The following is a 26,486-nucleotide window of genomic DNA, read 5'->3' on the forward strand; positions in this document are numbered from 1 at the left end:
CGTGGAGGCCATTAGTAAACAAACGCGAAACGCGTGCACAGAGACAAACAACCCTTTCTTCACCACTACCACAATCAATCTTCGCAAACGTCGAAGTGAAGCTCTTTATTTTCTTCAATCAACCCTTATAACACTCGTGAAGCATGTCTGGTCGCGGAAAAGGTGGCAAGGTGTGTAACTTTGAGTCAGGTCCTGATCCGCGGAGCTCACTATGTTTTGGAACGATCTGTAGGGTCTCGGCAAGGGCGGTGCTAAGCGTCACCGGAAGATCTTGCGTGACAACATTCAGGGTATCACCAAGCCCGTGCGTCCTCCCACTATGTTCATCGTGTCAATGGTACTCACTCTTTATCCGCAGGCTATCCGACGCCTGGCACGTCGTGGAGGTGTCAAGCGTATCTCCGGTCTTATCTACGAAGAGACTCGCGGTGTACTCAAGATCTTCCTTGAGAATGTTATTCGCGACTCTGTTACCTACACGGAGCATGCTAAACGGTGAGCCTTCCCTTGCCCCGTGACTGTATAACTTCTCGCTAAGCTGTTGACATGCACACAGGAAAACTGTCACCGCTCTCGATGTTGTCTACGCATTGAAGCGCTCAGGGCGCACACTTTACGGTTTCGGAGCATAATTATCCGTATTTGTATGGGAGCATATTTCTTTATTGGAGCAGAACTCCTTGTTGGTATCAATATTTTTGTATACTACATAGTCCTATTATCGGCTCCTCTTATCATTCCACAATTCCACTAACTCATGAGCAACCTTTCCACCGGGTTCCGAATATGCAATATTAATGTTTGTCCTTATGACAGTGGGGTGCGAAAATTCACGATTACCTAATGTAAATGCTGCGCTTGCAAACGCGCAAGCTTTGATTAGTTGTCCATAGAAATCGATATCGTTTCAGACTATTGAACATTTCAATGATATCCAAGGACGATAAACAAGTTGAGCCAAAAAGCATCGTGCCACAGGATCACGAAGAGGACGATGTGGAAGAGGATGACGTCGTAGACGAAACTCCAGGCACCGGAGGTGAGCCAATCGAAAGTGGTCTCGAAACTATCATCACATGTTATTCAGAAGAGACCAAGAAAAAGAAGAAGAAGAAGAAATCTAAAAAGAAAAAGGTGCAACAGTCAGATCCCCCACGAGTTGGCCTGTCGAAGATATTCACGAATGGTGTCTACCCAGAGGGGGAGATTCAGCCCTACAAGGACGAGTAAGTATTGCAACCACAATGAGTTATACGAGATTGACAACGTCTTGTTTACAGCAATACATGGAGGACGACGTCCGAAGAGAAGCGCTATGACGAAAGAATGGCAATGGAAGACCCAGAGATCACGTACCAGAGTATCCGTCGTGCCGCAGAAGTTCATCGGCAGGTTCGACAAAGCGCACGGAAACACATACGTCCGGGAATGACCATGACCGAAATCGCAAACTTGATCGAGGATGGCAGCCGTGCCCTGGTCGAGGAAACCGGACTGGAGTCGGGCATTGGTTTTCCGACTGGACTCAGTTTGAATCATTGTGCTGCTCATTACACACCAAACGCTGGGGATACTAATGGTGTGTATATGTTAAATGGATAGAATTCGCTGCTTATGCATGGTAAGTTCTTCAAAGTGGTGATGTTTTAAAGATCGATATAGGAGTGCACGTAAAAGGACGCATTGTCGATTCTGCTTTCACGCTCAATTTTGAGCCTACTTATGACAGGCTCATTGAAGCAGTAAAGGCTGCTACTGATACCGGCATTAGGGTAAGCCAAGTCTAGCTTTGGCATGTTCGACTGCAGTTTACAGGAGTGTGCGTAGGAATCCGGTATCGACGTGCGCTTGGGCGAAATTGGAGGTGCTATCCAAGAGACTATGGAGTCATACGAGGTTGAGGTCAACGGAAAAATATATCCAGGTAATCATCTTTCGTCCGGTGTTTCGGACTCCTCTGACATGTTTTCAGTCAAGTCGATAGAAAACCTTAGCGGGCATTCTATAGGACTTTACCAGATACACGGCGGAAAATCGGTTCAACTTGTGAAGAACGATGATCAGACGAAAATGGAGGAAGGCGAATATTTTGCTATTGAAACCTTCGGCTCGACAGGTCGTGGACGTGTAGTTGAAAGCGTAGGATTGGGTTGCGGATGCACTTGTCAGATCTGGCTGATTTCGTTGACAGGGCGAGTGCTCGCATTATGCAAAAATCATCGACGCTCCCCGCGTCCCCCTAAGGTTAGTCACCCCTATTGCTGCAATTTGACAACCATTGACGTCTATAAATTGGAAGACTGACTTCCGCCAAGTCGCTACTCAAGTCAATCAGCAGTAACTTCGGAACTCTTCCATTTTGCCGACGGTACTTGGATCGCGTGGGTGAAAGCAAATATCTACTGGCGGTTGGTCACACGACTTGCTAGGCATTCCATCGTTAATTAATTCGGCCCAACATTAGCTTAACCATCTAGTGCAACAAGGAATCGTTCAAGACTACCCACCGCTTTGCGATGCCAAGGGTTCCATGACCGCGCAATTTGTAAGCCTTTTTCAATTCCTGATCTCGAACTTGGTCTCTCAACGTGGCAAATAGGAGCATACGATCCTTCTTCGGCCCACCGTTAAGGAGGTTATCAGTCGAGGCGATGACTATTGAATATGTAAGATACTACTTATGCACACCAATTTTATTTTCGCGGTCGTCATCTATCAAGGTCTCCCTAGCCGGTTTTCAGTCCACAGGTGAAAACTCTAGATTGTTTGGTATGACACTCTTTGAACCGCTTGCGTGGGCGTTACCAGACATGTCAAATTTTTGTAGCGCTAAGTACAGATGCGGCCTTTTGTGCTGATGCGGCAATGGGCGCTTTCAACGGTCATCGACTGGTCATCGACATCATCAGCATTATTGTGTGATGGATTACTCAGTCACGTGATTTCCGATTCGGACATTCGTCATGGAGCTGCAACTTAATGTCGGAGCACTCGACAAGAGCAGCACCATAAAGTTACGTCGTCCTTATATATTCTAACCAGAACACGTCCAACACCTCCAGTACACGTCTACTCTCCCATTATCACATTAGCGGAATTTGACACCCCCTATTGACCTCCAACCACCTGTTTGAAGTTGCAGTGTTACACACCGAAGATGTTTCGGGATTCATTGCGACTTCTATATCATGGATCCAATGCTAGTTCCCCAGTAGTAACAAAAAAACCATCGGCAGTAGCTCTTCTACAGGAATTTGATTCCCCCGGCGTCTTCCCGGCGTCTGCACGCCTTGACCGGAGTCTCAGAACAACGAATGGCTTCACTATGAAAGTTTGGGACGCATGGAAATATCCTGCCTTCGCAGTCAATAAAGGTAAGCATCCGCAGTGCTCTATCAATGATGTAATGCATTCTGGACCCTGACATCATGCATCCAGCATCATCCCTTGCTCTCGATGTGATATCTCATCATGTTTGGGGCCCGCGTAGGAAATCATGGGGCATTGAGATGACCATACTCTCTAGTCTCATGCGGGATGTTTCGAGGCATTCTGCACTGGCTGATATCGTGAGTGTCGTTTGCGTCGTTCGCAACCCTAGCAATGACAATAACCCTAGGCTATGGTTCGCAAGGCAATGAGTATCGGAGGGCTAGTTCCCTTACCCTCAGATGCTTTAGTCACTCCAGTGACTTTCCGTGTGCGTAAACGCAACCTTCGTGGTATGCTGGAGGCTTGCGATGTGATGGAAGACGGAAAACGTGAACTTTCTGGGGAGTGGATAATCGGCAAGAGACTCTGGCAATCTTTGCAATCGGATTACAAGTCCACTCGCAGAACAGGGGAATGGGACAGCTTTGTCGACCAGACGAAAATTGATTACGATTCTCGAAAGGGGCAATCTCGAATCATCCTCTACATTCACGGCGGTGAGTTCGTGGCGCTCTCTGTACAAAGCAGCGTTTGATTTTGTTTTCAGGAGCATATTATTCATCCAGCGCTGCAGCACAAAGGACGCTGACCATACCACTATCCAAATATACCAACGCACGCGTATTTGGTGAGTTCCTTGATCACAGCTCGCACTACCATCCTTGCCTCACCTCAATCCAAGCCATCGATTACCGGCTTGCTCCGGAAACGATTTTTCCTGGTCAGCTGCACGACGTGGTTAGCACCTACTTCCGCCTGACGGATGACTTGCGGGTGCCGCCAGAAAATTTAGTTGTAGCGGGCGATAGTGCGGGCGGTGCACTAGGCCTTGCACTCCTGCTCTATCTACGAGACAATGGATACACTCTTCCGGGAGGTGCCATGTTATTCTCTCCCTGGGTTGGTATGTAGCGATTGATGCACTTTTTTGTGGGTAGTCTGACACATACTCACAGACTTAACCTTGAGCTGCGAATCGTGGGATACTAATGCTGCCTACGACATCATTCCTACTCCCGGTCCAACCGCTCACTTGCACCCCGTTATAATGTATCTAGGAGACACACTCGAACAGTCCATTACCCACCCATACGCCAGCCCATTGTTTGGCAAGTTTTATGGACTACCACCCATGCTTATTCAATGTGGCGAAGCGGAGGTTCTGCATGACGAAATCGTGCTTCTCTCACACAAAGCTTCACTGGCCGGTGTCCAGGTTCAGTTGGAGACCTACGAGGATGCTGTAAGTTCATCGATTTTTTCGTTTGTTGCACTGATCATCGGTTTTTTTTTTCAAGATTCATGTTTTTCAAGCATTTCCTTTCTTGAATGTTGCAACAACTGCCTTTGTCTCTTGTCGCGAATTTGTGCGACACAAGTTGCCTTGTATCCAAAGCCACTCGCCTCAGGTTTTAGATAGTGACACCGAAATTTGCCTCGAGAACGATACAGATAACGATAACGTCCGCGTCGTCCGCGGCGACGGTGTGGAGACTAACTTAGGATGGCAAGAGGTTCAGGAACAGATGGCTCGAGAAAATATCGACCGGAGTTACGAAGCGCAATTGAGCTCAGCAGTGCCTCCGAGCTGGGGTCGCACTTGGCTGGATTTGGAGACTCCTAATTCCAGCGGTAGTGAGGCAGAACCAACTACGCCTTGCGTGACCGTCACCGATCCATCCCGGGTTCTTCGGCGTGCGGCGTCCACCCCAGCTCTGCGCCGGATGCAGTCTGCTCTCTCCGTTCTCTCCGAGAGATCAGCCGCATCCCAATATCTGGAGGACTGGCCCGCTCGTCGCAAAAAATTCACATTATCACCTACACCAACTCGTCCTTCGTCTCCCTCCGAATCCTCGCATCCTCGCATCAATATTCCTGCTCTTGCAACATCTTGGGCCGCTATGACATCAGTTGCCTCCACTACCTACCTTGTATAGTACTGCCTTAAACACATCGGTGTTGCTATGTCATTCGCAGAATTCACGCCCAGATATATATATAACAAGTAACACATAGCAAATAGTCCACTCCATGGGATGTCCGATAATATCTACCAGTCGTGTGGTGCTTGTGATACCAGGATCTGCTTGTAAAGCTCAAGCTCTTCTATAACATTCTGTAAAGCTTTCCTCTCCCAGTTTCCGAATATGAAACCTTCGTAAAGGTTTGTCGTAGCCAGCCACGATAAGTAAATGACAAGAAGCACAAAGACTGGGTTGAGCCAGGGAACAACAACCCATGCGGATCCAATAATGAGACCAATCAGCGCCAAGATGCTCGTTGCAAAGATAGTCAATTCCTTGCGAGAACGATCTTGCGACATCCTGTAGGATGTGTTGAAGGCGCTCGTCACCTCGGTGACGACATTCGAGGAGAGTTCAGAGGGGGAGTTGAACCACACTGCTGAGGTATCCTTCAACGACGCCATATCATCTTGTTTACCCTCCGCCTGCATGTTAATGACTAGGGTCGCCTCGACACCAAAGTGATCAGAATAGGAGCACGAGTTTCCGGGAATGGAATCGGTGAAGACAACCTGACTATCTCGGCAGGTTAATCGGGGAAGGTGGTCATTGGACCCGTTGGGGCTGGGATGCCGGAATAAGATATAATCAAGGCGTTTCCCTTGGTATTTGCGAACAATTGGGTCGCCAGAGGGCTCTGAGTCACGATAAGAATTAAGAGGCGAGTCAGCAGTGACGCCATAGTTGACGACACCCTCTATGGGAGATATCATCCCAGAGGGCGGGGGTATGTGTGCATGTGAAGTCGCCCACGAGTCAACCAGTCCGGCATAGTTCAGGATGATATTCACCGGGAGACTTGTTGGAATGCTATTGAAATCACCCATCTATTTATGTATCAGCAACGTGCGAGGAACAGATAGCATCTAACTCACGGCGATCACATATCGCCCTAATTCAGCGGCTTGCCGTGTGACTTTCGCAAACTCCCAAGCATTCACGAGGCGGTATGTTCTGTTGTACTCAGGACCTGATTCCCCGCCCTTTGCACAGAACTTGGATGCATTGTCAATACCAAAAAAATAGTATGTGTGTTGGCGGGCTTACATGCGTGACCAAAAGTTGGACCGGTCCAAGAACCGGATGCATGATCGTTACGCTCCCAACGCCCTTGCCTACAAACCAGTCTCCTCCGAAGGCGTCTGCGGGTTCGCCAACAAGAGAGTATGGAGTCATGCTGGTAGCAATGATGGGCCATTTTGTAAGGATAGCAAGTCCGGCACCAAGAGCACCGCTATAAGTAATGGCATAAGTGTGTACCCACCACACAAGAAACGTACTACCTATGAAAAAGCTTCGTGTAGGGCAAGCGAGAGACGACACTTTGCCGAATTTCATTGTAGTCTGCCTCGACCCAGATTTCTTGGAGTGCAATGATATCGTAATCCGAGCGACCGAGCGCACTAGCTATTGCGGTAACTCGTTCGTGCCGGTCTTTAGAGACATATTTCAAGCCCCTACGTCGCTCTTAGCATCAACCTGACCATGTGCTTGGAGACTCGGAGATGACATACCAGCAATTGAGAGTAACAACTCGAATTTGTTCTGCCATGGTGGTGGTAGAAGGTAACCGCAACGAGTGAGTTGCTACCTCGGACTGGTGCGAATTTATAGAATGGCTATTGGATGGCATTAATGGATGCGGTACTACTTCCTACACGCCATGTTGGGCGTTACTCTTGGTCCCAAAGGTTAAGCCGCCCTTGGTTATTACGTGATAAAGTTTCACAGGAGCATATATCACGTGCCACTACTTTATCCATTCACCGTTCTTGTCGTCGTGTACCCGCTGTCAGCAACCAGCGAGAACGACTTCAACAACCGGCTGCGAATGCTTTTATTCCATTAATCTAATATTCTCTCTAATCCCCGTACAAAATTCCCAGTACAACTTGTCTCCGTGAATGGTCTGAATGATGCAATGACCGTTATTACCGACGACCGTGACCATCTGCTTCTCGCCTACAACCTCGCGGATGCATATTGTTGATCAGGCAAGCAAGCTGGGGTCTTTTAAACATACAGTGCTCAGCTGGCGTAAGTAACTGTCCTGTTTTGTTACAATGTGGTCTCTACTCTACGGCTGTGCTCGCACAATCACCATGAATAACTGACTTGATTCAGAAACATTTTCGCCACAATGCATCTACCATACTCCTTTCACCAGCCCACAAGTGCCTCCAACCCCCCAGACCACCCTCCTAAGTCACCTTCTCAAGCTCAAACACCATATGCATCTCAGGCGTCTAGCACTACTCCGTACCATCGCCCCCGTTAATCAGATTCTTTGTAGGTTGATTAGATTAATTCAGTTTCACTACCTAGGCCTAGATTTCTATGTAGCTGTTATTATATCAATGAGCCATTTTTGCTGTTCTGTTTGTGCCTCTTCAAGTTCTATCTTATCGATTTGGCGTAAGCATCGCTTATAATCCTTTGTCTTGAACCATGACCACCACTACAACTTTCACTCGAAATGAGTAGGTGTCGTAATCGCACTCTGTATTACTAAATTTCTAAAACTGTGATAAAGTATCGAGATCGCGACAAGGGCAGCAGACGCGTTTACGCGTTTGTACTACACCACATATGACTCCCCTACAAGGGTGGATGATCTCCCCAAACTTTATCGCTCCTCATCGACAGTGACTTGGAACGGAAATCCATGTCAGGGTGCTGAGGGCGTGAAAAAACTGATTCAAGATATGCCAAGTACCAGGCATGAAGTTCAGTCCTACGATTGCCATCCTATACCAGGTCTGTTTCTTGTGATGCCCCGCAGTGACATAAACGCTCACACATGTTTCATGTCATCACAGGCTCTCAACCCCCATCACTTCTTGTTACGGTGTCTGGCAATGTCACCCATGGACGCGGTCCTGCTGGCAATCCAGTATCGACACCGGTCAAATCAGTCGATGGACAGCCCAGAGTCTTCTTCCAATCATTCATGTTAGTACCCGATCCAACGGCACCAGTAGTCAAGGCGGGAGAGGTTGCAAAGTACTATGTGGATGCTGATTCTATGCGATTTGTGGGCTAAGGCTCGTCGACGCAGATATACCAGTATGTGTTTCCATCACTGAGCTGCTCTCAGTAATCCTAATCGTCGTTCTTAGGTTTCATTGTCTGTCGGGTATCATGGATCATCTGACCGAGTTATTGCGCAAGGTCTGGTGCCTTAGCAAGCAATAGCAGTATCAGAACCATGCCGCCACCATCAGTCATCTTTAAGCGATCTACTATGGACACCGAGCAGCAGATTGCAGCAGGCTGATCAACGGCGGCATTATACTTTACAACTACAGATAAATAGTAAAATAGTCCAACAATTATGCGAGGGTTTAACCAAATGTTTGACTCTATTGCCAGGATTAGCACATAATTGAGGCAGCATTTGGGTGACTACATACCGAGCGTGCACTTCGTTTGACCTTCGATAGTCGCCATTCGTCGGGTTTCTCGTACTAGGAAATGCGTGAGCCTCAGATGCATGTCTCGTACGGATGCGGTGCATACCTTGTTGTACAATGGTTCGATCTTTTCCTGCCTCTTCCGCTTACTGATCTTGTTGGCGTCGGCGACTTTGAAAAATTGAGGTGCAACCTCCACGAGCCATTTTGGCTCTATAGTAGTGACGTTGTGACAGTATTCGCGAGTGGTCAACACCAACTCGTTATAGATTAGCCATTCGGGCGCACGGTTGAAGAGAGCGGAAGAGGGATGGATATATACGGGTGTTCCTTCAACAAGTGTCTTGTAGCCTTCTTGAGGATCTTTCTTAGCTGCATTCCGGAAGAAACCAGAACATATCGCCTTCCGCACACGGTTGTAATCATTTCCTGCCGATAGAATATCATGCTTGTATCTGAAAAGATGGTTAGAATTACGAATTGACTCTTCGAGAATTTCCACGCACCTGTCCATGATGCCCACTAGCTGCTTGCGGATATCCTGTGCACGCCGCATGCTTCTTGCTTGGATGAAGTTCTCGTAGCACCAAGGATTTGAGAAGTTTGCACCTTTCCAGCCATTGTATACCGTCAGAAGGGTAAGGTGATCACCCTCCGGCTGATGGAACTTTGCTTTCTTAGAGTCGGCTTGACCTTGTTTCTCCTTTGGGCGGTAGAAGACAGATTGGACAGACAACATAGCCACAATGGAAAGGATCTCTTCAGAACAACCAAGCTCGACAGAGGCGATGAGCATCTTCGCAAGCGGCGGCTCCATGGGGAAGTCAGCCATCTTGCGGCCCAAGCGAGTCAAAAGACCTTCGTCATCCAACGCTGAAAGCGCATACAATGACTCCAACGCAGTTAGCATGGTCTGCGCTGGCGGTGGGTCCATAAAATCAAAACTAAGCAAGTCATTGATACCCATTGCCTTGAGCATCAGAATGGTATGGGAAAGATTCGTACGCTGAATATCGGGAATAGACGTGGGTAACATCTCGTTCCGGTAGGCAGCCTCCGTGAATAGACGGTAGCACTTTCCTGGACCTGTGCGACCAGCACGCCCAGAGCGCTGCCGTGCTTGTGCCTGGGATATGGGCATGACCACCAATGAATCCATTCCTAGTCTCGGGTCGTATGCGTTTTGCTTCGAGAACCCGGGATCAATGACATAGTAAATCCCAGGAATAGTCAAACTAGTTTCCGCAACGTTGGTAGCAATAACGACTTTGCGGGCGCCAGGAGGAGTGGGTTCGAAGACACGCGACTGTACTTCAGATGGAAGGGCGGAATAAATGGGGAGGATAATGAGGTCTGGCACTTTTGGACCCAACGCTTTCATACGCTCAAACAGGATTTCGCATGATGTATCAATCTCCTCCTGGCCCGTCAAGAAGAGGAGAATGTCGCCTGGGGGCTCGGACAGGTGGATTTGCATGACAGTGATTAGTGACGCGTCCAGGTAGTCGGATTCCGGCTCTTTGGTGTAAAGAATCTCTACGGGGTATGTGCGACCTGGAATGGTGAAAATTGGGCACCCGAAGAAGTACTTCGAGAATTTCTCAGCGTCCAAAGTTGCCGAGGTGACGATTAGCTTTAGATCGGGTCGCTTCTTGACGGCCTCTGCAAGGGCGTCAGAAAATGTCGACCAAATGAATGTGCACAAACTTACTTTTAAGAAGACCGAACAAAACGTCAGTTGCGATGGTCCGTTCATGAGCCTCGTCAAGCATGACCACAGAGTACTGGCTGCAGAGCGGGTCAATCACTGACTCACGCTGCAGCATACCATCCGTCATATATTTGATCTTTGTTTCCGGACTCGTACAATCTTCGAAACGGATAGTATAGCCAACTTCTTGGCCGAGACGACATCCTACTTCTTCCGAAACACGCTTTGCGACTGACATAGCAGCCACACGACGCGGTTGTGTACAGCCAATGCGTCCTCTATCAGCATAGCCAGCCTCAGCGAGATACTGAACCATTTGCGTCGTCTTGCCAGAGCCAGTGTCCCCAACAACGATGAGGACTTGATGCTATAAAGTGAGTCAGAAACCAATTGATTTGCAAAAAGACAATCCATTTACCTCGTCAATGGCCTTCAACAGAGCGTCTCTAAGCTTATAGATAGGTAGACTCTTCCGCTGTTCCTGTATACTGAGGCTTGTAATTTCACCATACGTTGTGGCCTTGTTGAATGTCGATTCCCTCCATTTGGGTACTTCGCCAGCTCTTCGATCCTTGAGATGACCTCTCATGTCTTGAGCAAACATTCTGTCTGACTCCTTCGCCATAGGATCGAGCCATGGTGCACTGAAGTCTCGAGCTTCAGAGTCAGCTTGCTCATTAGATTCTTGCTGACGAAGCTCGCGTCGCTCTTTAGCCAAAGCTGCACCACCTAGGGCGGCTCTATTGAGGGAGCCATCAGGAGCTTTGATGATTTTCACAGGACTGAGATCGAGAGTGCGTTTCGTCTGACCAGCCAAAAATGCCGGTTCCTCTTCCCTGATTTCGACGTCAAGCTCCTCTTCAACCTCTGCTCGAGCTACAGGATTCACGAAGTCTTCATCAAGGTCAGGATACTCGGAGGCATCGATGACACCAGATGAGATAAGCTGCTTAATCTCCCATCGTTCAGGTGAGGTCAGACGTTTGGCGGACCGAGTCGCTAATGGTTCGTCTTTCGAGCGCAATGGCACAGCATTGGCCCCAGAGGACGCGCGAGCCGCTCGTTGGCGCTCTTCCTCCATCTCGGCTTCCGATTTGATGCGCAAGTGAGGAGTGAGATCACGACCCGTAGCTTGGTCTACATCCTTCATAGATAGACCAATACGGCTGCCCGCAATGCTCATCACCTTAACCTTGACCTGTTGTCCACGGCTAAGAAGATCCGACGCAGAGTTTGCACGTGCACCCTGCTGAATATTTGAAACATGCACCATGCCTGGAAGTATGTTGACAAAACAATGCTGAGGACCACAATGCTTTACGCACCTTCTGCACGTCCCGCAACACCCTCTAGTTGCACAAAAGCGCCGAAATCTTTGAGACTTGATATTCGGCCACTGTAGATTTTAAACAATACTGGCCGCTCGTCTCCGTTTCTCCCCCTCCAATCATCCCTTTTTGAGTTGTAATTGCGACCCCTGTCAGGGCTTGGACTACGACGGCGTGGTGACCGTGACCGAGATGGGTCTCTTCGCTCCCGCTTTGCAGGCCTCTCTGAGTCATCCTCGTCTGTTGTTTTTGCCCTCTTTGCAACACCTTCAAACTGAGCCATCATATCATCCACCTCTTTCATGAGCACATCCTTCTTTATCTCCTTGTCTGGCACAGCAAGCCCAGGGAAAAGTCGCCTCTGCTTGTCCTTTTCACGATCAAGTGCGTCCCCGGCGTTTAAAGCGTCATGAGTAACTAAACTGGATTTCTTCTTGTGTTTCGGATGCAAGCTCAGTATTAGACGGTCCACATTCTCAACGAATGAGTCTGGGAATTCAGCACCTGCACTACTGAGCTGCGATTTGAAGTTGGGAAGTGATTTCGACTGGTCGTGAAGAGAAATGACAAATTCAGCGAGTGTTTTATCGTTAATGCCAGTATAATTGTCAATCTCCTGAGTAATTTTGGCGACTAGCGAGAGTACTTCAAGGTTGTAAAGGTCATTCTCTGCCATAGCAAGGTCGTGGTGAGAACTAGAGTTGTTGAGAGTAAGTAGATCGGGCTACGAGCACCAAGTAGTTAGAGCTTACATAATTATAAATCAAAAATTCTATTTGATTGGTATTTGTTGAAGTTTAACCATCCTATGATCCTCAGGCCTCAGGCTTTAACTTAATTAACCATCCTGGGCGCTCACTCGGCATTTAAAGAAGCTGATGCCTCCTCGCAAGGGCATCGTAAAAACTGGGAACGCAGGAAATTCATCAAAGACTAACAAAAACTCTGGCGCAGGTTTACCTTCGCAGTCAGCTGATGCAGAACGACTATTCCCACCGGGATCCAAGTATCCTCTCAGTCTACTTCAAGAAAGGTATGGTTTATGCATGCTTTTTCGTATTCGTTGTAGGAGTTCGTCGCACTCGAAAACGACGTCTGCCAGTCATTCGAGAGCATTAGCGTACCCTGCAATATAACGAGCCGCAGGTTTCAAGGCTAATTTCCCCATTCACAGGTGTCAGAAGAGTGGCTGGGACAAACCGACCGTCGAGACGGTAAGTGAATGTTTTATCAAGCCTTTTATTATAGCTCAAGATCCGCAAGCGTAAATATGGCAACGACTGGTCTTTCGTCATTCATATCGCCCGGTTCGATAAGAAAACATCACAGACGGAAAGTGTCCGACTTGAACCTCACCCACCTTATTTGAGGCCGACCGCGGTAGAAGCGCGTCATTGGGGTGCCACATACGCTCTGTACCGTGTCAGTGCCTTTTTGACATACTTCACATGACCAGTAGGATTGAGCAGAGTAACCCGGCAGTTTTGTAATGGACTTCAGCTTAATCGCGTATTGCCACCCGGACCTCGTGATTACTGGATTGAACTAGCAGCAGAACATAAAAATGTTCCAGAACACATGAAATGGATGTATGATGCTGATCCTTTTGCTGCACGTAAAGCAGTAGATGATAGACAAGCGAAGGCAGCGCAAAATCGACAAGAAGGAAATTCAAAGACCTCCACGATGCTGGGATCAAAGGAGTTCGCCAATTCCCCTGAGGTGAGAATGTCCACTGAATTGCGGGATTTGGTGGAAGATGTTGTTAAGAAGGTAATTAAACTTCAACGACGGATGCTGTTGTCATTAACAAAAAGTTCAAGGCAAATGCGCTGCACTTTGGTGACGACCCTGTGACTTCTGTATTGCCTGCAGAGGTCATACCAGCTGTTACCCAGCAGCTTGGTAACTTAGGTTTCAAGTCTGATCAAATACGCAATACGTTGGCCTTCCTATCCAAACCTTCGGCTCTCGGGGGTAATTTGTTGAATTCAATGAGCCCGCTGCAGGCGTGTATAGAACATCTAGTTCTTCATCTCCCAGAATGCGACCTTCCCGAGCGCTTCTTTCCGGGAAATAACTCCTCTGATCCATTTATTGTCTCTGGTCACTCTGGCTCTGATGACTTGGCAAAGCGATGGGTGGAGGAGAAAATTATCAAAGAGACTGGATTTCCTGCCCACACTGTCAAAGAGTGTACTACTGACAGACACTCAGTAACGAATGTGGATCTGCTAGTGGCCTCTTTAGACCATCGCCTCCTGGGTGAGAGTGCGGGTGCCCAAGCCAATCCAGATGACATAATTCTGGCTAATGTCGTGGACGGTCTACGAAGTAATACGGATGAAGTAGAGGCTCTCGGGGCCCATTTTGTCGACACGAATCATGTATCGATGCCTCTGTTCAGCGCTCCCGTGGAGCTACATGTCTTGCTGCCGTCCTGTTCTGACCACTCCTTTCACAGCTACCCTCCTGTGTATATCACATCAAAGTCTGTCCCGCCGTACATGCGACTTCATCTTCTTTCACAACTGTTGCAAGAAATGAAACAGGATGGGTTTATGGAGTCAGGAGAAGGCTTTCTTATGGCAGCAATGCGGGTCCTCGAGGAGCAATGGGCACACGTTCAGTCCAAAGGTTCGCCGGATGTATCGGAAGTACTAAAATTCTTGATACCTTCGCCCACTTCATCGCCCACTGTCCATGCAACTACTACCTTACCCACCGGTCTTAACGAAACAGCGCGTCACAAAATCCGGCGTCGTGGTGATAGTCGATCGAATTCGCAGGTTAAGCTAGATTTTGACAAATTGTGCCAATCTCAGGCATATGCAACGATGTTATCAGCTCGTAGACGCCTTCCTGCATTTGCTGCCAAGGACAAGTTTTTGTCCTTGCTCGAGCGCAACCGTGTAGTTGTTGTGGTTGGAGAAACAGGTAGGCCTTATTATCTGTCTCCAGTCCTTAAGTTGAAGAAGTACATCTACAGGGTGTGGCAAAACCACTCAGCGTAAGTCATAGTCAACCTCTGTCCATGCAATGTTTCCTGAGAGGCGTCAATTTGAAGTTCCACAATTCATCCTGGATTCTTTGATACTTTCGGGACACGGAGCTGAAGCTTCGATCATTATCACCCAGCCTCGCAGAATCTCTGCTATATCTGTTGCTGGGCGGGTTTCTGCAGAACGGGTGGATGACGGCTCTGTTGGATATGTCATTCGTGGAGAGACCAAGCATAGCCAAGCCACTAAGTTGCTCTTCTGTACGACTGGAGTTGTTTTACGAAGACTAGGCTCCGGTGACGGGCTAAAGGATGTCACACACATTGTTGTTGATGAGGTACATGACAACTCTTCCTAAAATCCAAACCATGACTGACTGACTGCATATAGGTTCACGAACGTTCCGTCGATGGTGATTTTCTTCTTCTAGAACTCAAGGAATTATTGGCACAACACCCTACGCTCAAGGTGGTGCTCATGTCGGCAACAATCAATCATGAGACATTCGTGAAATATTTCAACAACGCCCCGATGTTGACTATCCCAGGCTTTACACACCCAATCACAGATATGTACGTAGTCTCTTTGTCTCGACTACTCGATTACTTGACTATGACGGTCCTGACTCAAAAATGAATCATCACAGGTATCTAGAAGACTATATTCCGTCAATTTCCTATAAACCGGCATCAGTCAAACCAAACAGAAAAGAATCAGAAGAAGAGAAACATGCGTTCCGGGATTATTGCAGTTCCAAGGGTCTCAGCGAAGAGTCGACATCTGCAATCCAAAATATTACGCAGGCGGAAAGGATCGACTATCAGGTTGTGTTGATGTTGCAACACTAGAACAGCAAACTCATCGTTCTTGTCCTAGCTGATCGCTGCTGTTGTTCAGCACATCGTTGCAACGTCACAACGAGGCGGAATTTTGATTTTCCTTCCCGGAGTTCAAGAAATTCGTTCCTGTATCGATGTAATCCGTGGCGTGCTCGGTGAGAAGGCTGAGATATTACCTTTGCATGCAAACTTGTCAAATGACGAACAACTGGCTGTTTTTGCGAATACACAACGTTGGAAAATCATTGCTGCAACAAACGTTGCCGAGGTCAGTTCGCTGTATCAGTTAGTTCCTACAGCTAAACATTTCAAAGACGTCCATCACCATTGAAGATGTTGTCTATGTTGTGGACTCGGGAAGAGTCAAAGAAACAAGCTATGATCCAGAAAGTGGGCTATCTCTCTTGAAAGAACAATGGGTTACGCGTGCTGCAGCCCGCCAGCGCAGGGGTAGGGCTGGCAGAACGCAACCAGGGGTTTGCTACAGGCTTTATACTCGCAGACAGGAGGAGAAAATGGGTCGTTTTCCAATACCGGAAATCCTACGAACACCATTGGAGAGTATTTCGTTAACCGTAAAAGTGATGCGCGAGAGTGAGGATGTGAAGGTTAGTGATTCTATGTGATAAGTGCAGTGCATTGACCTAGCTTTTTTCAGCATTTCCTGAATAGGGCTATTGATCCTCCCGAAGTGTCTGCAATGGATAAAGCCTGGGATGTCCTTCAGGAGCTCGGAGCCATTGATGCAGATGGCTGCTTGACTGCTCTTGGGCGTCATATTGTGCGTGATTGCAGTTGTGTATCTTGCGTTCATTGTTTGACTAGCAGACACGCTCTTTGTATAGTCAATGCTACCCGTGGATTTACGACTTGGGAAGGTTAGTGGTGCATTAAATATGGGACGGAGTGACTGATTAACAATGTCTTTCAGATGCTGGTTCTCGGCACGGTTTTCCAGTGCCTAGACCCAATTCTTACGGTCGTAGCTTGCCTCTCGTCCAAACCTTTATTCCTCAATCCTATGAACAATAGGGATGAAGCCACTAAGTAAAATTTTCGTCCCAATGTCTCCGACCAGGACTCATTTGCATACGTAGGGCGAAATTACGTTTTGGCGAAGACAAAAGCGACCTACTCACAGATGTCAATGCGTACAGTGAATGCATGCGCCTTCAGTCTGGCGGTAAGAGTCACAAAGCATTGAGACATTTCTGTGAAGAGGTATGCTTTTTTTGCTGTAATGGAACTCCAGAAATGATCAGTCTTGCGCAGAACTTTATCTCAGCGACCACTATCAGGGAGATCACCTCCTTACGCCACGACTTCCTCTCCTCTCTTTCAGATCTCGGTTTCATCCCGCGTTCCGCAAGAGCGAGTTCGGAGGAATTGAATACAAACAGTGCAAATACAAACATCGTCAAAGCCGTCATTCTCGGCGGCCTATGGCCTCGCGTTGCTCAAGTGCATCTTCCGCGTTCAGCGATCAAATTCGATAAAGTCCAAGCGGGCACAGTCCAACGCGAAAATACTGCAAAAGAGTACAAGGTCCACGATCTGACAGGTGTGCGCGTCTTTTTGCATCCTTCGTCTACCCTCTTTGGAGAGTCGACGTGGAAGTCACCATTCCTGGCGTACTTCCAGAAACAGATGACTAGCAAGGTTTTCATCCGCGGTGCGACTCAGGTGTGTAATTATTTTTTGGCGTGATCGTGATCGTGTTCGGTGCGCTAAGTTGCGATCAGGTTCCGATGTATGCGTTACTTCTATTTGGTGGACCTGTGTCCGTCAATCACATTGGGGGCGGTCTCACTGTTGGAAAGGGTGGCAACATTGTCAAATTGAAGGCATGGCCACGCATCGGAATTTTGGTGAACCAGCTTAGGTAAGTTGTTGCTGTCATCCGTTGATCTCAAATACACTGATATTCGAACTTCATCACAATATTATAGGCGCCTCCTTGATGCGCAACTGCAGCAATGTATCGCAGACGGATCAATATTAAGCGCCAGTCAACATAGTGCAGTGGCCAATGCTATGAGCGCGCTGCTCGCCAACGATGGTCTGTCCGGATAATGCCTGCTAAAAATACGGCTCCCGAATTCAGTGGTCTCTGAATATAGAGTAAGTAGAATTGCATTGAAATGTGCAGAAGAAGTTCCATAGAGGTTGCTGCGAAATATGACTAGACAATGATTATGTGCTGCGATAATTGTCGTGACTCAAGTGTATGCTATATGCCAATATTTGATAGGGAATATATGCTAAGAACGTGGTATCGACCATATGCCCGTATGTACAATTGCGATGACGTATAAAAATTTGGACTAGGAAATCTCCGTCAATCAAGCAGTATATTAAAACCACCATGACTAACTGACAGGAGAAATTTAGTTGTGTTCATCCGATGGGACCCCAACAACTTGTTCAAGGCCTGCGATTGTCCACAAGGCACTGGACTCACGTCCCGCATGCTCACCGGTGGAAATCAAAGCCCTCAGAGGTGTTCTCTGAGCTACTTCGGCAGTAGCACCTGTAATGGCGTCCTGAGAGTGCGTCGACCCCGATGGAAGCTGACCCAGCTCATCCACAAGGTTGTCAGGCGGGTATTCGCTCTCGGATGCCTCTATCGGCGTCAAAGTATGTGAGTGTAACTTGAACCCCCGACGACCCTCAGCCTCTTTGTATCCGCGATGTGGTCTCTTGATAAGAACGTCATCTAGGCTACCATTCACTAGATCGTGACCTTGTCCTGGCATCACAGCATTCCAAGGAGGGCCGTATGGCTGCGTGCGAGGCACAGACCGCAATGAATACTTGCCCGTCAACTTCGGCACGTTCACCTGTAGCTGCGGTGAGGGCATGGGAGACGGGCACTCTAAGCTCGAAGGAGAACTGATAGGGGACTTGAAAAAAGGAGTGAAGTGACTCGTGAATGTCCTACGAAGTGCAGATGGTGAGTTCGAAAAAATGGCTGTACAGGAAACCATCATTACAATGTCGCCTGTAAACTTGGAAATCTGGTGCTTACAAGTTGACGATGTCGCGGAAGATGCTAAGTCAGGCGATAAACCTGCAGGTTTGGGACTTGACCATGGGCTAGATAATGAGAAGCTCGACCTACGACTGAATTTCGAAGCCTCAAGTTCTGCAAGTGTAGATTAGTTCGGTATCATATCATTTTGATAAGGTGGCACGTACTGGAGGTAATCTTTGATTTCTTTGTCCGGAAAGGATTCACGTATTCTGCACGATACATTTCACCGGACGTGGGCAAGAGAGTAGGTGAAGGCGACGTCCTCACGGGGTACTCTGGTGTAGGGCTTTGCTGTTGAAGCTGCTCCTTTGCGCTAATGTTGATCACAAGAGGTGTATGCGGTGGAACACTTGCCGGACGACGTTTTCTGGTGAAGGCCTTCCGAACAGATGGTAACCGTAAAGATAAGGCTCTCGACGAGCGCGTAGAAGTTGTTCCTTCGGAAAAAGAGTCCACTCCAAGTAGGTTCATCGTGCCATGTTCATCACAACCCAAGCTATTTCTACGACCACGACGGCATTCACGACGCCCTTCGGAATAATTGAGTGGAAGGTCATGTACACAGGTACTCTTTGACGTGGGTGACGATCTGTAGTTGCACGCGGTGGTATTACTTTCGTCTCGTACTGTGGGTGAGGATGGATCAGATTCCTCTTGCGTTGATCGACGCCTGGAGAATGGAGACATTGCAGGTGGCCAGCGACGCTGAATTGTCGATGGTGTCGGGGAGGGGTTCATGCTGACGGACCTCGCCAAACTTGGGTTGTAGGATTCTGGAGCTCCGATATTGAAAGAAACATGCCTTGAGGCCACGAGGGGTTGTCCCTCGGAAGAAGGTGTTTTATGCAGGTCAGGAAACGATACTGCTCGCCGAAGGGAAGGAGTCTTGGACCCGGGAAGTATCGGCGGTAGTGTCTGAAGTATAGGTTCTGGGGAGGAAGCCAATACAAGACCACGGAGATTCTTTGGACTGCGATTGATCGGTTCTTGGTAGGGAGGTGCCTGTATCCTCATCGCAGGCACAATCCAAACTACTCCGAGAGTAAATATGCTCTATTTCACAGTTCTATATTTAAAGCATCACCCTCAATCAAACTATAAACTCACAATAACAAATCCAAGGAGACCGAGTAGCAAGGCGAGGATGCCTGCGAGCACAGTTTTGACTCCAAGTTCATATGCGTAATTATCAAATACGATGAAGATCATGGGAACGAAAATATTCTTAAGGCTCCTGAAGCGAGGATAGCCCCGAGATGGAGAAAGTCGTAGAAAGAAATCAAAGCGGCGTCTGAGAGGCGTAGAGGGTGAAACGAAATTACAAGGCATCCATGTGGGGTACCTCAGATGAACCAAGGCACTTGAGGGATATTTGACGTGTGGGGGGCGACTATGCCACGGAGGCATGCAAAGCGATGGAATAAACAGTGGTATCAACGCAGCGCAGTGACAATGAGCCACAAAGACTGTTCGTAAATTCGTGAAAAAAAGAGAGAGATAAGGTAGTATGACCTTGATCGTTTGGTTGAGAACGATAGTTCGACGTGAAGACAGCTCAAACGCTCAACGGCGAGCGTCGAAGTGGTTGTACGCGAACAGCGCAAATCGGCATACGAGCTATACTAAGACTTAAAAAGTGGAACGACGTCCATTTTAAGTCCTACTACTACTACCTTCCCCCGAGCCCGAGCTGGTTCATTTCAATCTCAGCGGCGGTCTACTTATATACGTAATCCCATTTGAATCATTTTTCTCACAACATCAAATTAATTATATGCATTCATTTCATGTAATACATATGCACCTCCTCTTACACTCAATATTCAATGACAAAATCGCAAGCAAAGAATTAAAATTAGCTTATTTGAAATTTGTGAACCTACCCGATAATAATTTTATTTGTCATTTTATTTCGCACTCGATGAGTTCGGCCATGCTGCCCATGTACAATGGGACCTTCCCATGATTTCAGAGCGGCCGCCGTTCATTAATCATTAATCATTCTCCAGCCCCAGAGACTGGAACAGAACAATCAACGCATCTTGCATGCTACGAATGTAAATGGACATGTCGCGAATGTGGCAACTAGCAGAACAAATATAGCCAAACACCACATACAAATAGCTATGGTACTGTGGTCCGACGTCCAGCTTCGGCTAGTTCTATAAAGTCGATGACGCGATCTACAAGTGTTGGGCTGGGTGGGACGCAGGCAGGTGGAGCCGGGAAACCTGCTTACGAATTCGATCGCGCACGCAATGGAGTCAAAACTGTGACTAGATTAAACTTGAAATATTCTACGCTAGCGATGATCTTATAGACATTTCTGCATAACTTGATAAGGGAAGGGCGGGTGGGTGCAAAGAATGACGAGATAACGAGTGAGCTTAGTGCTTTGAATTCTGGTAGGTCGAAAAAACCTAACGTGCCGGGCAACTCCGACGAGCTAACGTCGTTACTCGGCACCTAAACGTTAAGGCTCTCCATTGATACTCCACACCAAGGGTAGTGATAACCCCATTGATAAAAAAACTAGAAGGAACTAAAAACAAAGGCACCTCGCCCCTCCTTATATCGGAGTCCGCACACTGTGCTTAGATGTGAATGCGTAATCAGCGGAACAAACTCACTCGGAAGACTCCGAGCCACTAGTACCAACCACAGCCCCTTGAAGTGACAGAATTAATAAATAATAAAATTGATAGACTTGACGTGGTCTACCAGGTCAACAACCCCCTAACACAACATCCCTAGCCCAGGTCCCCACAGCCCGGTGTCACCAGGTAGAACAGACTCCCACACTACACTGCTTAGTGTATCCGTTTTCCCTCGGACCGGTATTCTCTAGACACCGATAGCTATGTAGGGTTAGACAGCAGTTGCTTGGCCTTCGGTCTGTCCTAAAATAAGTTCCTGGGCCTTTGTGGCAGTCTGTAACACTGAACAAGCTAGGAATCAAAACAAAGCTCGTCAACTATATGGCAAAAGGTCCGAATAACTATCGAATGACGAATGTATAACTGGGAAGGAAGGAGTAGTACTGAGAGCACGAACACGTCGTTACTAATCTGCACAATCGTAAACACGTGGGGGACGTAAGATCAGAAAGTATATAGCACAACAACGTCAATGGTCCAGGAATAGAAAACGCCGAGCAATTGAAGTCCTGTAAGGAGGAAAAGGGATAAACGCCAGCATAGAAAGAACGAAAATTCCATGAGAAATGTCCAATAATTCTGCAGGCCTACTCGGCTGGCGAACATGCGTGACCATCGCTTTCTAGCGAATAACCCAATTGGCAAGATGAGATTTGGCATTCACCAGAGACGCAAGCGACGCCTTCAACATGTGGGATATTCATGCAGTCATGCCTTGATAAAAAATGTGGTGTTCAGCCAAGTAGAATCAAGTAGTCCATCGGATACTTACTCAATAGGGTCAAGACTGGAACAACCGCCGCAGGAGCGGAGATCTGCCGCAAAATCGACACACTCAAACCCTATCGCTTCCCATTCGACAAATGTGCGAGGGAACTGCCCAGGTGTGCTCAAGACGGGGCAGGCTACGAGCCCGTCGAGACAGAATTCATGAGATTCCGCTGCACTCCCTATCACATGCTGTTGGTCTACGCTGCGCTTTTGTAGGGCTGCGGAGTCCTCAGCACTGCGTTTAGACGGGACTGGCACAGCAGCCAACTGTCGACCTGACAACACCTTTGAAGGAGAGGCTTGACGAGCAGCGAGACGCTCTAATGGACCAACATCACGAGGAACATGAATCGCGGATGGCCCGGGAGCGGGAGCCCGTTTGACCAAGGATCGCTTATCGGGGGCTTTGGAAGGTTCTGGCTGCCTCTGAATAATGGGGAGTGCATATCTCTTTGAGGGCGTTGGGTTACGAGCCTGGAGTGAAGACGCCACAGCAACTGCAGATGAAAAGAGAAGAACGATGAGGAAGCAGTTCTTCATGATGTTGACCGACGTAAGGAAAAGATCTGAAGAATGGTCTCCGACGAACGAGGAGCTAAAGGACAGGTGAATGTAAGAGAAGCTACGTAGTGGGATTAATCTATGACGAAGACTCGGAGGGTAAAGAGGTTGTGAGGCAGAGCAGCTCTCACAACGCAGATATATGATGGTGGTGGTACAAGGAAGAGTTAATTAGTGGATGAAGTTGCGGCTAGACACTTTGTTTCTCACATTGGCTGTGTGGCTAGATTCAAATTATCTGCTCCACACCTTCCGCAACGCCCCTAGCAGGTCCATGCCGATCGGCAATGAGCGCTTGAGCGATCACAATCGCGTATTGATAAGAAGGATATAAAGACTAGTAGATAACTCACACGGGGGCCATTGGTTTTGATAGAAGTATCATGGCATCAATCGATAAAGGAGAAGACACCGAGTAAAGGTACTAGTCGACAACGTTCCCGGTGATTTTTTAATCTTAGTTCTATTATTGTTATTATGTCATATCCAGGATCACGTGATCGTTGTATATGCCAAGTCGCGTTTGTCCAACTCATCTTCTTCCAATCCACAAGTATCATGTCTCATGACGAATTTGATCATTACGACCTTTCAGAATTCACCGAGGAGGAGCTCGCCCGTTTTGATATGGATGCTACGAAAACTCCGCTGCCAACGGGGCTCAATGACAGTCCAACTTTGGAATCACAGCATCATATCTCGGCGGGACCCGGTAAAGCTGTTCTCAGTAGCTGTAGTGGTGGACCTGCGCTTGGTATTGCTATTGAGTCCCCGACTGACACAAATTCTGTTGAAGAAATCCCTAAACCTACTGTCAGCACGAGAGTGTCTCATCACTCGGCTAGCACAAAGCCCCTGCAGCTAACTAGTACGCCTGTTTCTGGAATGCGCCCACAAAATCACACGATAAATCTATACGAGAAGTTTTTATCTTGGAAGAAAGCATTTTCCGTGACAGACCTTGTCTCACCTGTTTGGTTTGTTCAGGATGTCGTTCATTAACACCCTTCTTACAATTGAACTACAGGTGTGAAGTACAATATGAGTATGGGTTGTATGGAGAACGCCACAAACCGCTCGAAAGGCGACCACCTTCTTTCAAGTCAAGAGACGGCAAACAAATTCAGGTCAAACAAAGTGTCGCACAACAGCACGACAAGACACTCAAGAGAGGGGCCGTATGTCTTATTATTTACTTATTTCTACAAAAAAAACAACCTTTTATTTTAGTCTATTCACAAAAATCTGGAGCTGGAAGTGCGGCCGAAAAAACTGTTCGTCCGTACATCAACTGACGAAGAGCGTTGGGCTTTACGGTATGAATGTTGCATCACCGTTGCTCAAACCGTTTCCTAAGCTGTTCAACAGTCTTTTCAATCTGACTGCAGGCCTAGAACAACTCACCTTCGAGGGGCTAACGGTAAATTTTTCTGACGGTGAGGCGATCACAATTAGTGCTAACGTCATTTTGCAGAGGGAACTCCCAGTTTTCGGGATTACGCATGGGCAAGTCGTTTTCGGAATTATCGTAAGTATCTTGGCACCCAGACCCAGAGAATGATTGACACATGCCTGATCTGACAGGACGAAGTGACTCGGCGTGTTCCATCAGAAGTAAATAAACTTCACAATCCTGCCAAACGTGGCCCGGTCTCCCCCGAATCATCTCCCGTCAAGAAAAAGCAGCGTCGGCCGCTGTCACCATCCCAAAACGATACATCTGTTTGTCTAGATCAGTCTACTCCTGAGGAGACTCGCACGGCGCATCAGTCCCCAACCGAGGAGGATATTTGTGACAATTCTATGGCAGAAAGTTCGATCCCAAGGCCCGTCTATCTCCGACCCACGTTTTACGATTTGACGCTTGTAGACTACAAGACTCGTCGCGTGTCATCACTACCCCCAGATGAGGATACGATATCATCACAGATGCAACTTATGCTTTACCATCGCCTGCTCTCGCCGCTCCTCTCACCGGAAACTTTTGATTTCAATGCACTATGGTCAAAGCAAGCCGTCAATCCGCATCAATCATTTTCCAGGAATTTTGTAGAAGACATCGGTTTGCTAACAAAAGATCAACAAGACCCTTTTCATGTAGATCTGAACTCCATGGTCGCCGCATGGGTTTCTGTCGTCCACTCGGCTCGGTGCAGCGGTGAACGACTGAGAGGCATCCATTCCGAGTTGCAAATTATCTACCGGAAAGCTGGGGTCAAGAAGGACTCGGTTCATTATCGGAAACAGAAGGCAAAAACCGATGAAAAGGCAGTCGATAATCCCCCGGGAAGGCTTGCCCTCCAAGAGAAATTGGATATGGATCGTGCCATTGCAGAGAGCTTGCGCCCACCTGATCAGGACGCCGGAGAGGCCAGCACTTCTCAGGCTGCGGACCACAGCATTAAGATTGCACATACTGCATCGAGCGAAGAACTTCTAACTGATGGGGTTATTGACATCACTAGCACTGTTGGTGAAAACCTTGAGCCGACATTGGTAGTGCCATGTTTGTTACCTGCAGGCACCAGCAACAATCCCGACTCCAATCCACAGTCGATCGCTACGAAAGATCTCGGTATGAAACCTCCTTGAGGATTCTACTATACTAACGCTTACGCACAGCTCCAGTGGCTGATGAGTTAACTAACTTGGAAGAAAACGGGACTCTTCCTGATCAAAATGATGACTCTCCAGTTGAGGAGGATACCTCTGGCCTTTCGACCATATTGGGTACCAGGAAGTTTTTCATGGACGAGGACCGGCTCGATGCACATCTTAGAGATATCCTCCAATGGTGGTTCGGCTTTCGTCTTCCCAGGGGCGTTGAACTCGCACAGTCCAGTCGGTGTGGGTGAGTTACCTCAGTAGGCAGTATCGTGAAAGCTGCTCACACCTCGACAGCACTTGCGAATATCAAGACAGTTGCGAATGGAGAAAGCGGAAGGCTTTCGAAGGTAGTAGCGTCGCTCTCGGAAAGCGTAAGGCGACTTAATCTTCAAGCGGTTAAATTCTTCGTTGGTTATGACCCCCCAAAAGGAAAACAAGCGAACATCAATTTGTGGGCGGAACAATGCAACTACAGATGTATTTAGTTTGTTGCATACAAAGCTACTTGGTTGAACAGCCGAACACACAGACCTATAGAGAATCAGTTCACACCTTATGTCGATATCTTGTTACACTCGTCGCCTCCCATCATGATGCTGTCTCTTCTCACTTTCTCTCGTTGTCATCTTAGTGTGGCGAAAGTTTACAGCCTTGTATGGACAAACTCTTGCTTTAACGTTCTTGACAGCATACTCCCTCGACCGATCTTCTTGCCGTACACTTCTATGTCTGTGACGTAGTCAGCCAATCAACGATCCCCGTTCCTGATCAACGTACCGACTTCGAACTGGCGAAGGCTCTTATGACATGTAGTGCCTGAGTTGCATCGGTAACGCAGCCAACCAATCAACTCCGTTCTTTGTTCCTGGGTATGGCGAGAAGGGGTGTCGATGACCAGTAGCACGGTCAGCTAATCAACGCAGGCCCTGTCCACCATGCGCCATAACTGGCTAGGTCAACCGGGGTGGTGATCACGAGGTTACAAGATGTCCATCACCATCATTCGCTTAAATGTATGACGTCGTCCAAGCGCTTATTGAAAGCTGAGTGAACCTGAACACCTCGGTATAGGGTGAACTTCAAGTTGAAGTAGATCATGGAAGTTTC

General features: G+C 47.8%; 10 protein-coding genes across 10 annotated transcripts; 6 read left to right on the forward strand and 4 right to left on the reverse strand.

Annotated features, from left to right (window-relative positions):
• Nucleotides 1–9: 9 nt before the first annotated feature.
• HD556DRAFT_31906 (histone-fold-containing protein) lies at nt 10–744 on the forward strand. Its single transcript, XM_041310264.1, has 4 exons — nt 10–170; nt 233–304; nt 359–495; nt 557–744. The coding sequence occupies exons 1-4, from the start codon at nt 144–146 to the stop codon at nt 630–632; spliced, it is 312 nt and encodes a 103-aa protein (XP_041167828.1). The 5' UTR covers nt 10–143; the 3' UTR covers nt 633–744.
• A 183-nt stretch (nt 745–927) lies between these two features.
• On the forward strand, nt 928–2,662 carry HD556DRAFT_1223668 (methionine aminopeptidase 2-like protein; the record flags this gene model as incomplete). The annotated part of the gene is made up of 9 exons (XM_041296904.1): nt 928–1,226; nt 1,281–1,579; nt 1,627–1,772; nt 1,828–1,924; nt 1,973–2,139; nt 2,192–2,244; nt 2,300–2,408; nt 2,465–2,545; nt 2,600–2,662. 9 exons carry the CDS (start codon nt 928–930, stop codon nt 2,660–2,662), a joined length of 1,314 nt encoding a protein of 437 aa, XP_041167829.1.
• A 187-nt stretch (nt 2,663–2,849) lies between these two features.
• HD556DRAFT_31899 (Alpha/Beta hydrolase protein) lies at nt 2,850–5,426 on the forward strand. The gene is made up of 7 exons (XM_041310263.1): nt 2,850–3,374; nt 3,439–3,569; nt 3,620–3,929; nt 3,980–4,060; nt 4,115–4,336; nt 4,389–4,675; nt 4,731–5,426. The coding sequence occupies exons 1-7, from the start codon at nt 3,158–3,160 to the stop codon at nt 5,367–5,369; spliced, it is 1,887 nt and encodes a 628-aa protein (XP_041167830.1). The 5' UTR covers nt 2,850–3,157; the 3' UTR covers nt 5,370–5,426.
• Nucleotides 5,427–5,482: 56 nt separating this feature from the next.
• Nucleotides 5,483–7,008, reverse strand: HD556DRAFT_1223236 (Endonuclease/exonuclease/phosphatase; the record flags this gene model as incomplete). Its single annotated transcript, XM_041296867.1, has 5 exons — nt 5,483–6,283; nt 6,332–6,451; nt 6,504–6,690; nt 6,740–6,913; nt 6,971–7,008. 5 exons carry the CDS (start codon nt 7,006–7,008, stop codon nt 5,483–5,485), a joined length of 1,320 nt encoding a protein of 439 aa, XP_041167831.1.
• Nucleotides 7,009–7,835: 827 nt separating this feature from the next.
• HD556DRAFT_31841 (uncharacterized protein) lies at nt 7,836–8,707 on the forward strand. The gene is made up of 4 exons (XM_041310259.1): nt 7,836–7,936; nt 7,990–8,213; nt 8,276–8,522; nt 8,576–8,707. Exons 1-3 carry the CDS (start codon nt 7,905–7,907, stop codon nt 8,497–8,499), a joined length of 480 nt encoding a protein of 159 aa, XP_041167832.1. The 5' UTR covers nt 7,836–7,904; the 3' UTR covers nt 8,500–8,522; nt 8,576–8,707.
• HD556DRAFT_31844 (P-loop containing nucleoside triphosphate hydrolase protein) lies at nt 8,567–12,650 on the reverse strand. The gene is made up of 7 exons (XM_041310260.1): nt 11,906–12,650; nt 10,999–11,855; nt 10,581–10,947; nt 9,376–10,531; nt 8,976–9,324; nt 8,870–8,923; nt 8,567–8,818 (listed from the first exon to the last, which is right to left on the reverse strand). Exons 1-7 carry the CDS (start codon nt 12,582–12,584, stop codon nt 8,801–8,803), a joined length of 3,480 nt encoding a protein of 1,159 aa, XP_041167833.1. The 5' UTR covers nt 12,585–12,650; the 3' UTR covers nt 8,567–8,800.
• A 136-nt stretch (nt 12,651–12,786) lies between these two features.
• HD556DRAFT_1435884 (P-loop containing nucleoside triphosphate hydrolase protein) lies at nt 12,787–17,822 on the forward strand (the record flags this gene model as incomplete). The annotated part of the gene is made up of 18 exons (XM_041305484.1): nt 12,787–12,941; nt 13,083–13,122; nt 13,172–13,330; nt 13,391–13,681; nt 13,732–14,845; nt 14,898–14,918; nt 14,976–15,247; nt 15,301–15,482; nt 15,557–15,734; nt 15,787–16,017; nt 16,064–16,357; nt 16,408–16,530; nt 16,595–16,627; nt 16,681–16,796; nt 16,847–16,970; nt 17,022–17,432; nt 17,492–17,631; nt 17,699–17,822. The coding sequence occupies 18 exons, from the start codon at nt 12,787–12,789 to the stop codon at nt 17,820–17,822; spliced, it is 4,008 nt and encodes a 1,335-aa protein (XP_041167834.1).
• Nucleotides 17,823–18,136: 314 nt separating this feature from the next.
• HD556DRAFT_1435885 (uncharacterized protein) lies at nt 18,137–20,112 on the reverse strand (the record flags this gene model as incomplete). Its single annotated transcript, XM_041305485.1, has 4 exons — nt 18,137–18,720; nt 18,778–18,894; nt 18,948–19,836; nt 19,891–20,112. 4 exons carry the CDS (start codon nt 20,110–20,112, stop codon nt 18,137–18,139), a joined length of 1,812 nt encoding a protein of 603 aa, XP_041167835.1.
• A 1,453-nt stretch (nt 20,113–21,565) lies between these two features.
• Nucleotides 21,566–22,850, reverse strand: HD556DRAFT_32494 (uncharacterized protein). Its single transcript, XM_041310280.1, has 2 exons — nt 22,213–22,850; nt 21,566–22,154 (listed from the first exon to the last, which is right to left on the reverse strand). The coding sequence occupies exons 1-2, from the start codon at nt 22,749–22,751 to the stop codon at nt 22,028–22,030; spliced, it is 666 nt and encodes a 221-aa protein (XP_041167836.1). The 5' UTR covers nt 22,752–22,850; the 3' UTR covers nt 21,566–22,027.
• A 480-nt stretch (nt 22,851–23,330) lies between these two features.
• Nucleotides 23,331–25,764, forward strand: HD556DRAFT_1435887 (exonuclease V a 5' deoxyribonuclease-domain-containing protein; the record flags this gene model as incomplete). Its single annotated transcript, XM_041305486.1, has 8 exons — nt 23,331–23,749; nt 23,800–23,950; nt 24,003–24,088; nt 24,141–24,192; nt 24,247–24,300; nt 24,357–25,347; nt 25,395–25,623; nt 25,674–25,764. The coding sequence occupies 8 exons, from the start codon at nt 23,331–23,333 to the stop codon at nt 25,762–25,764; spliced, it is 2,073 nt and encodes a 690-aa protein (XP_041167837.1).
• Nucleotides 25,765–26,486: the final 722 nt, after the last annotated feature.

This window comes from Suillus plorans, assembly GCF_016647745.1.
Source record: "Suillus plorans strain S12 chromosome Unknown HD556scaffold_1, whole genome shotgun sequence".
NCBI lineage: Eukaryota > Fungi > Basidiomycota > Agaricomycetes > Boletales > Suillaceae > Suillus > Suillus plorans.

What these genes read in the sequence shown, in the direction of transcription:
- HD556DRAFT_31899 (XM_041310263.1), top strand. Translation starts at nt 3,158, where the DNA reads ATGTTTCGGGATTCATTGCGACTTCTATATCATGGATCCAATGCTAGT. An exon ending in TACCAACGCACGCGTATTTG is followed by an intron (nt 4,061 to 4,114) that starts GTGAGTTCCTTG and finishes CCTCAATCCAAG; the next exon opens with CCATCGATTACCGGCTTGCT. An exon ending in TGGAGACCTACGAGGATGCT is followed by an intron (nt 4,676 to 4,730) that starts GTAAGTTCATCG and finishes TTTTTTTTCAAG; the next exon opens with ATTCATGTTTTTCAAGCATT.
- HD556DRAFT_32494 (XM_041310280.1), bottom strand. Translation starts at nt 22,751, where the DNA reads ATGAAGAACTGCTTCCTCATCGTTCTTCTCTTTTCATCTGCAGTTGCT. An exon ending in TCCAGTCTTGACCCTATTGA is followed by an intron (nt 22,155 to 22,212) that starts GTAAGTATCCGA and finishes TTTTTTATCAAG; the next exon opens with GCATGACTGCATGAATATCC.
- HD556DRAFT_31841 (XM_041310259.1), top strand. Translation starts at nt 7,905, where the DNA reads ATGACCACCACTACAACTTTCACTCGAAATGA. An exon ending in ACAACTTTCACTCGAAATGA is followed by an intron (nt 7,937 to 7,989) that starts GTAGGTGTCGTA and finishes ACTGTGATAAAG; the next exon opens with TATCGAGATCGCGACAAGGG. An exon ending in CGATTGCCATCCTATACCAG is followed by an intron (nt 8,214 to 8,275) that starts GTCTGTTTCTTG and finishes ATGTCATCACAG; the next exon opens with GCTCTCAACCCCCATCACTT.
- HD556DRAFT_31906 (XM_041310264.1), top strand. Translation starts at nt 144, where the DNA reads ATGTCTGGTCGCGGAAAAGGTGGCAAG. An exon ending in TTCAGGGTATCACCAAGCCC is followed by an intron (nt 305 to 358) that starts GTGCGTCCTCCC and finishes CTTTATCCGCAG; the next exon opens with GCTATCCGACGCCTGGCACG. An exon ending in TACACGGAGCATGCTAAACG is followed by an intron (nt 496 to 556) that starts GTGAGCCTTCCC and finishes ACATGCACACAG; the next exon opens with GAAAACTGTCACCGCTCTCG.
- HD556DRAFT_31844 (XM_041310260.1), bottom strand. Translation starts at nt 12,584, where the DNA reads ATGGCAGAGAATGACCTTTACAACCTTGAAGTACTCTCGCTAGTCGCC. An exon ending in TGTTGAAGGCCATTGACGAG is followed by an intron (nt 10,948 to 10,998) that starts GTAAATGGATTG and finishes CTCACTTTATAG; the next exon opens with CATCAAGTCCTCATCGTTGT. An exon ending in CTAGTGGGCATCATGGACAG is followed by an intron (nt 9,325 to 9,375) that starts GTGCGTGGAAAT and finishes CCATCTTTTCAG; the next exon opens with ATACAAGCATGATATTCTAT.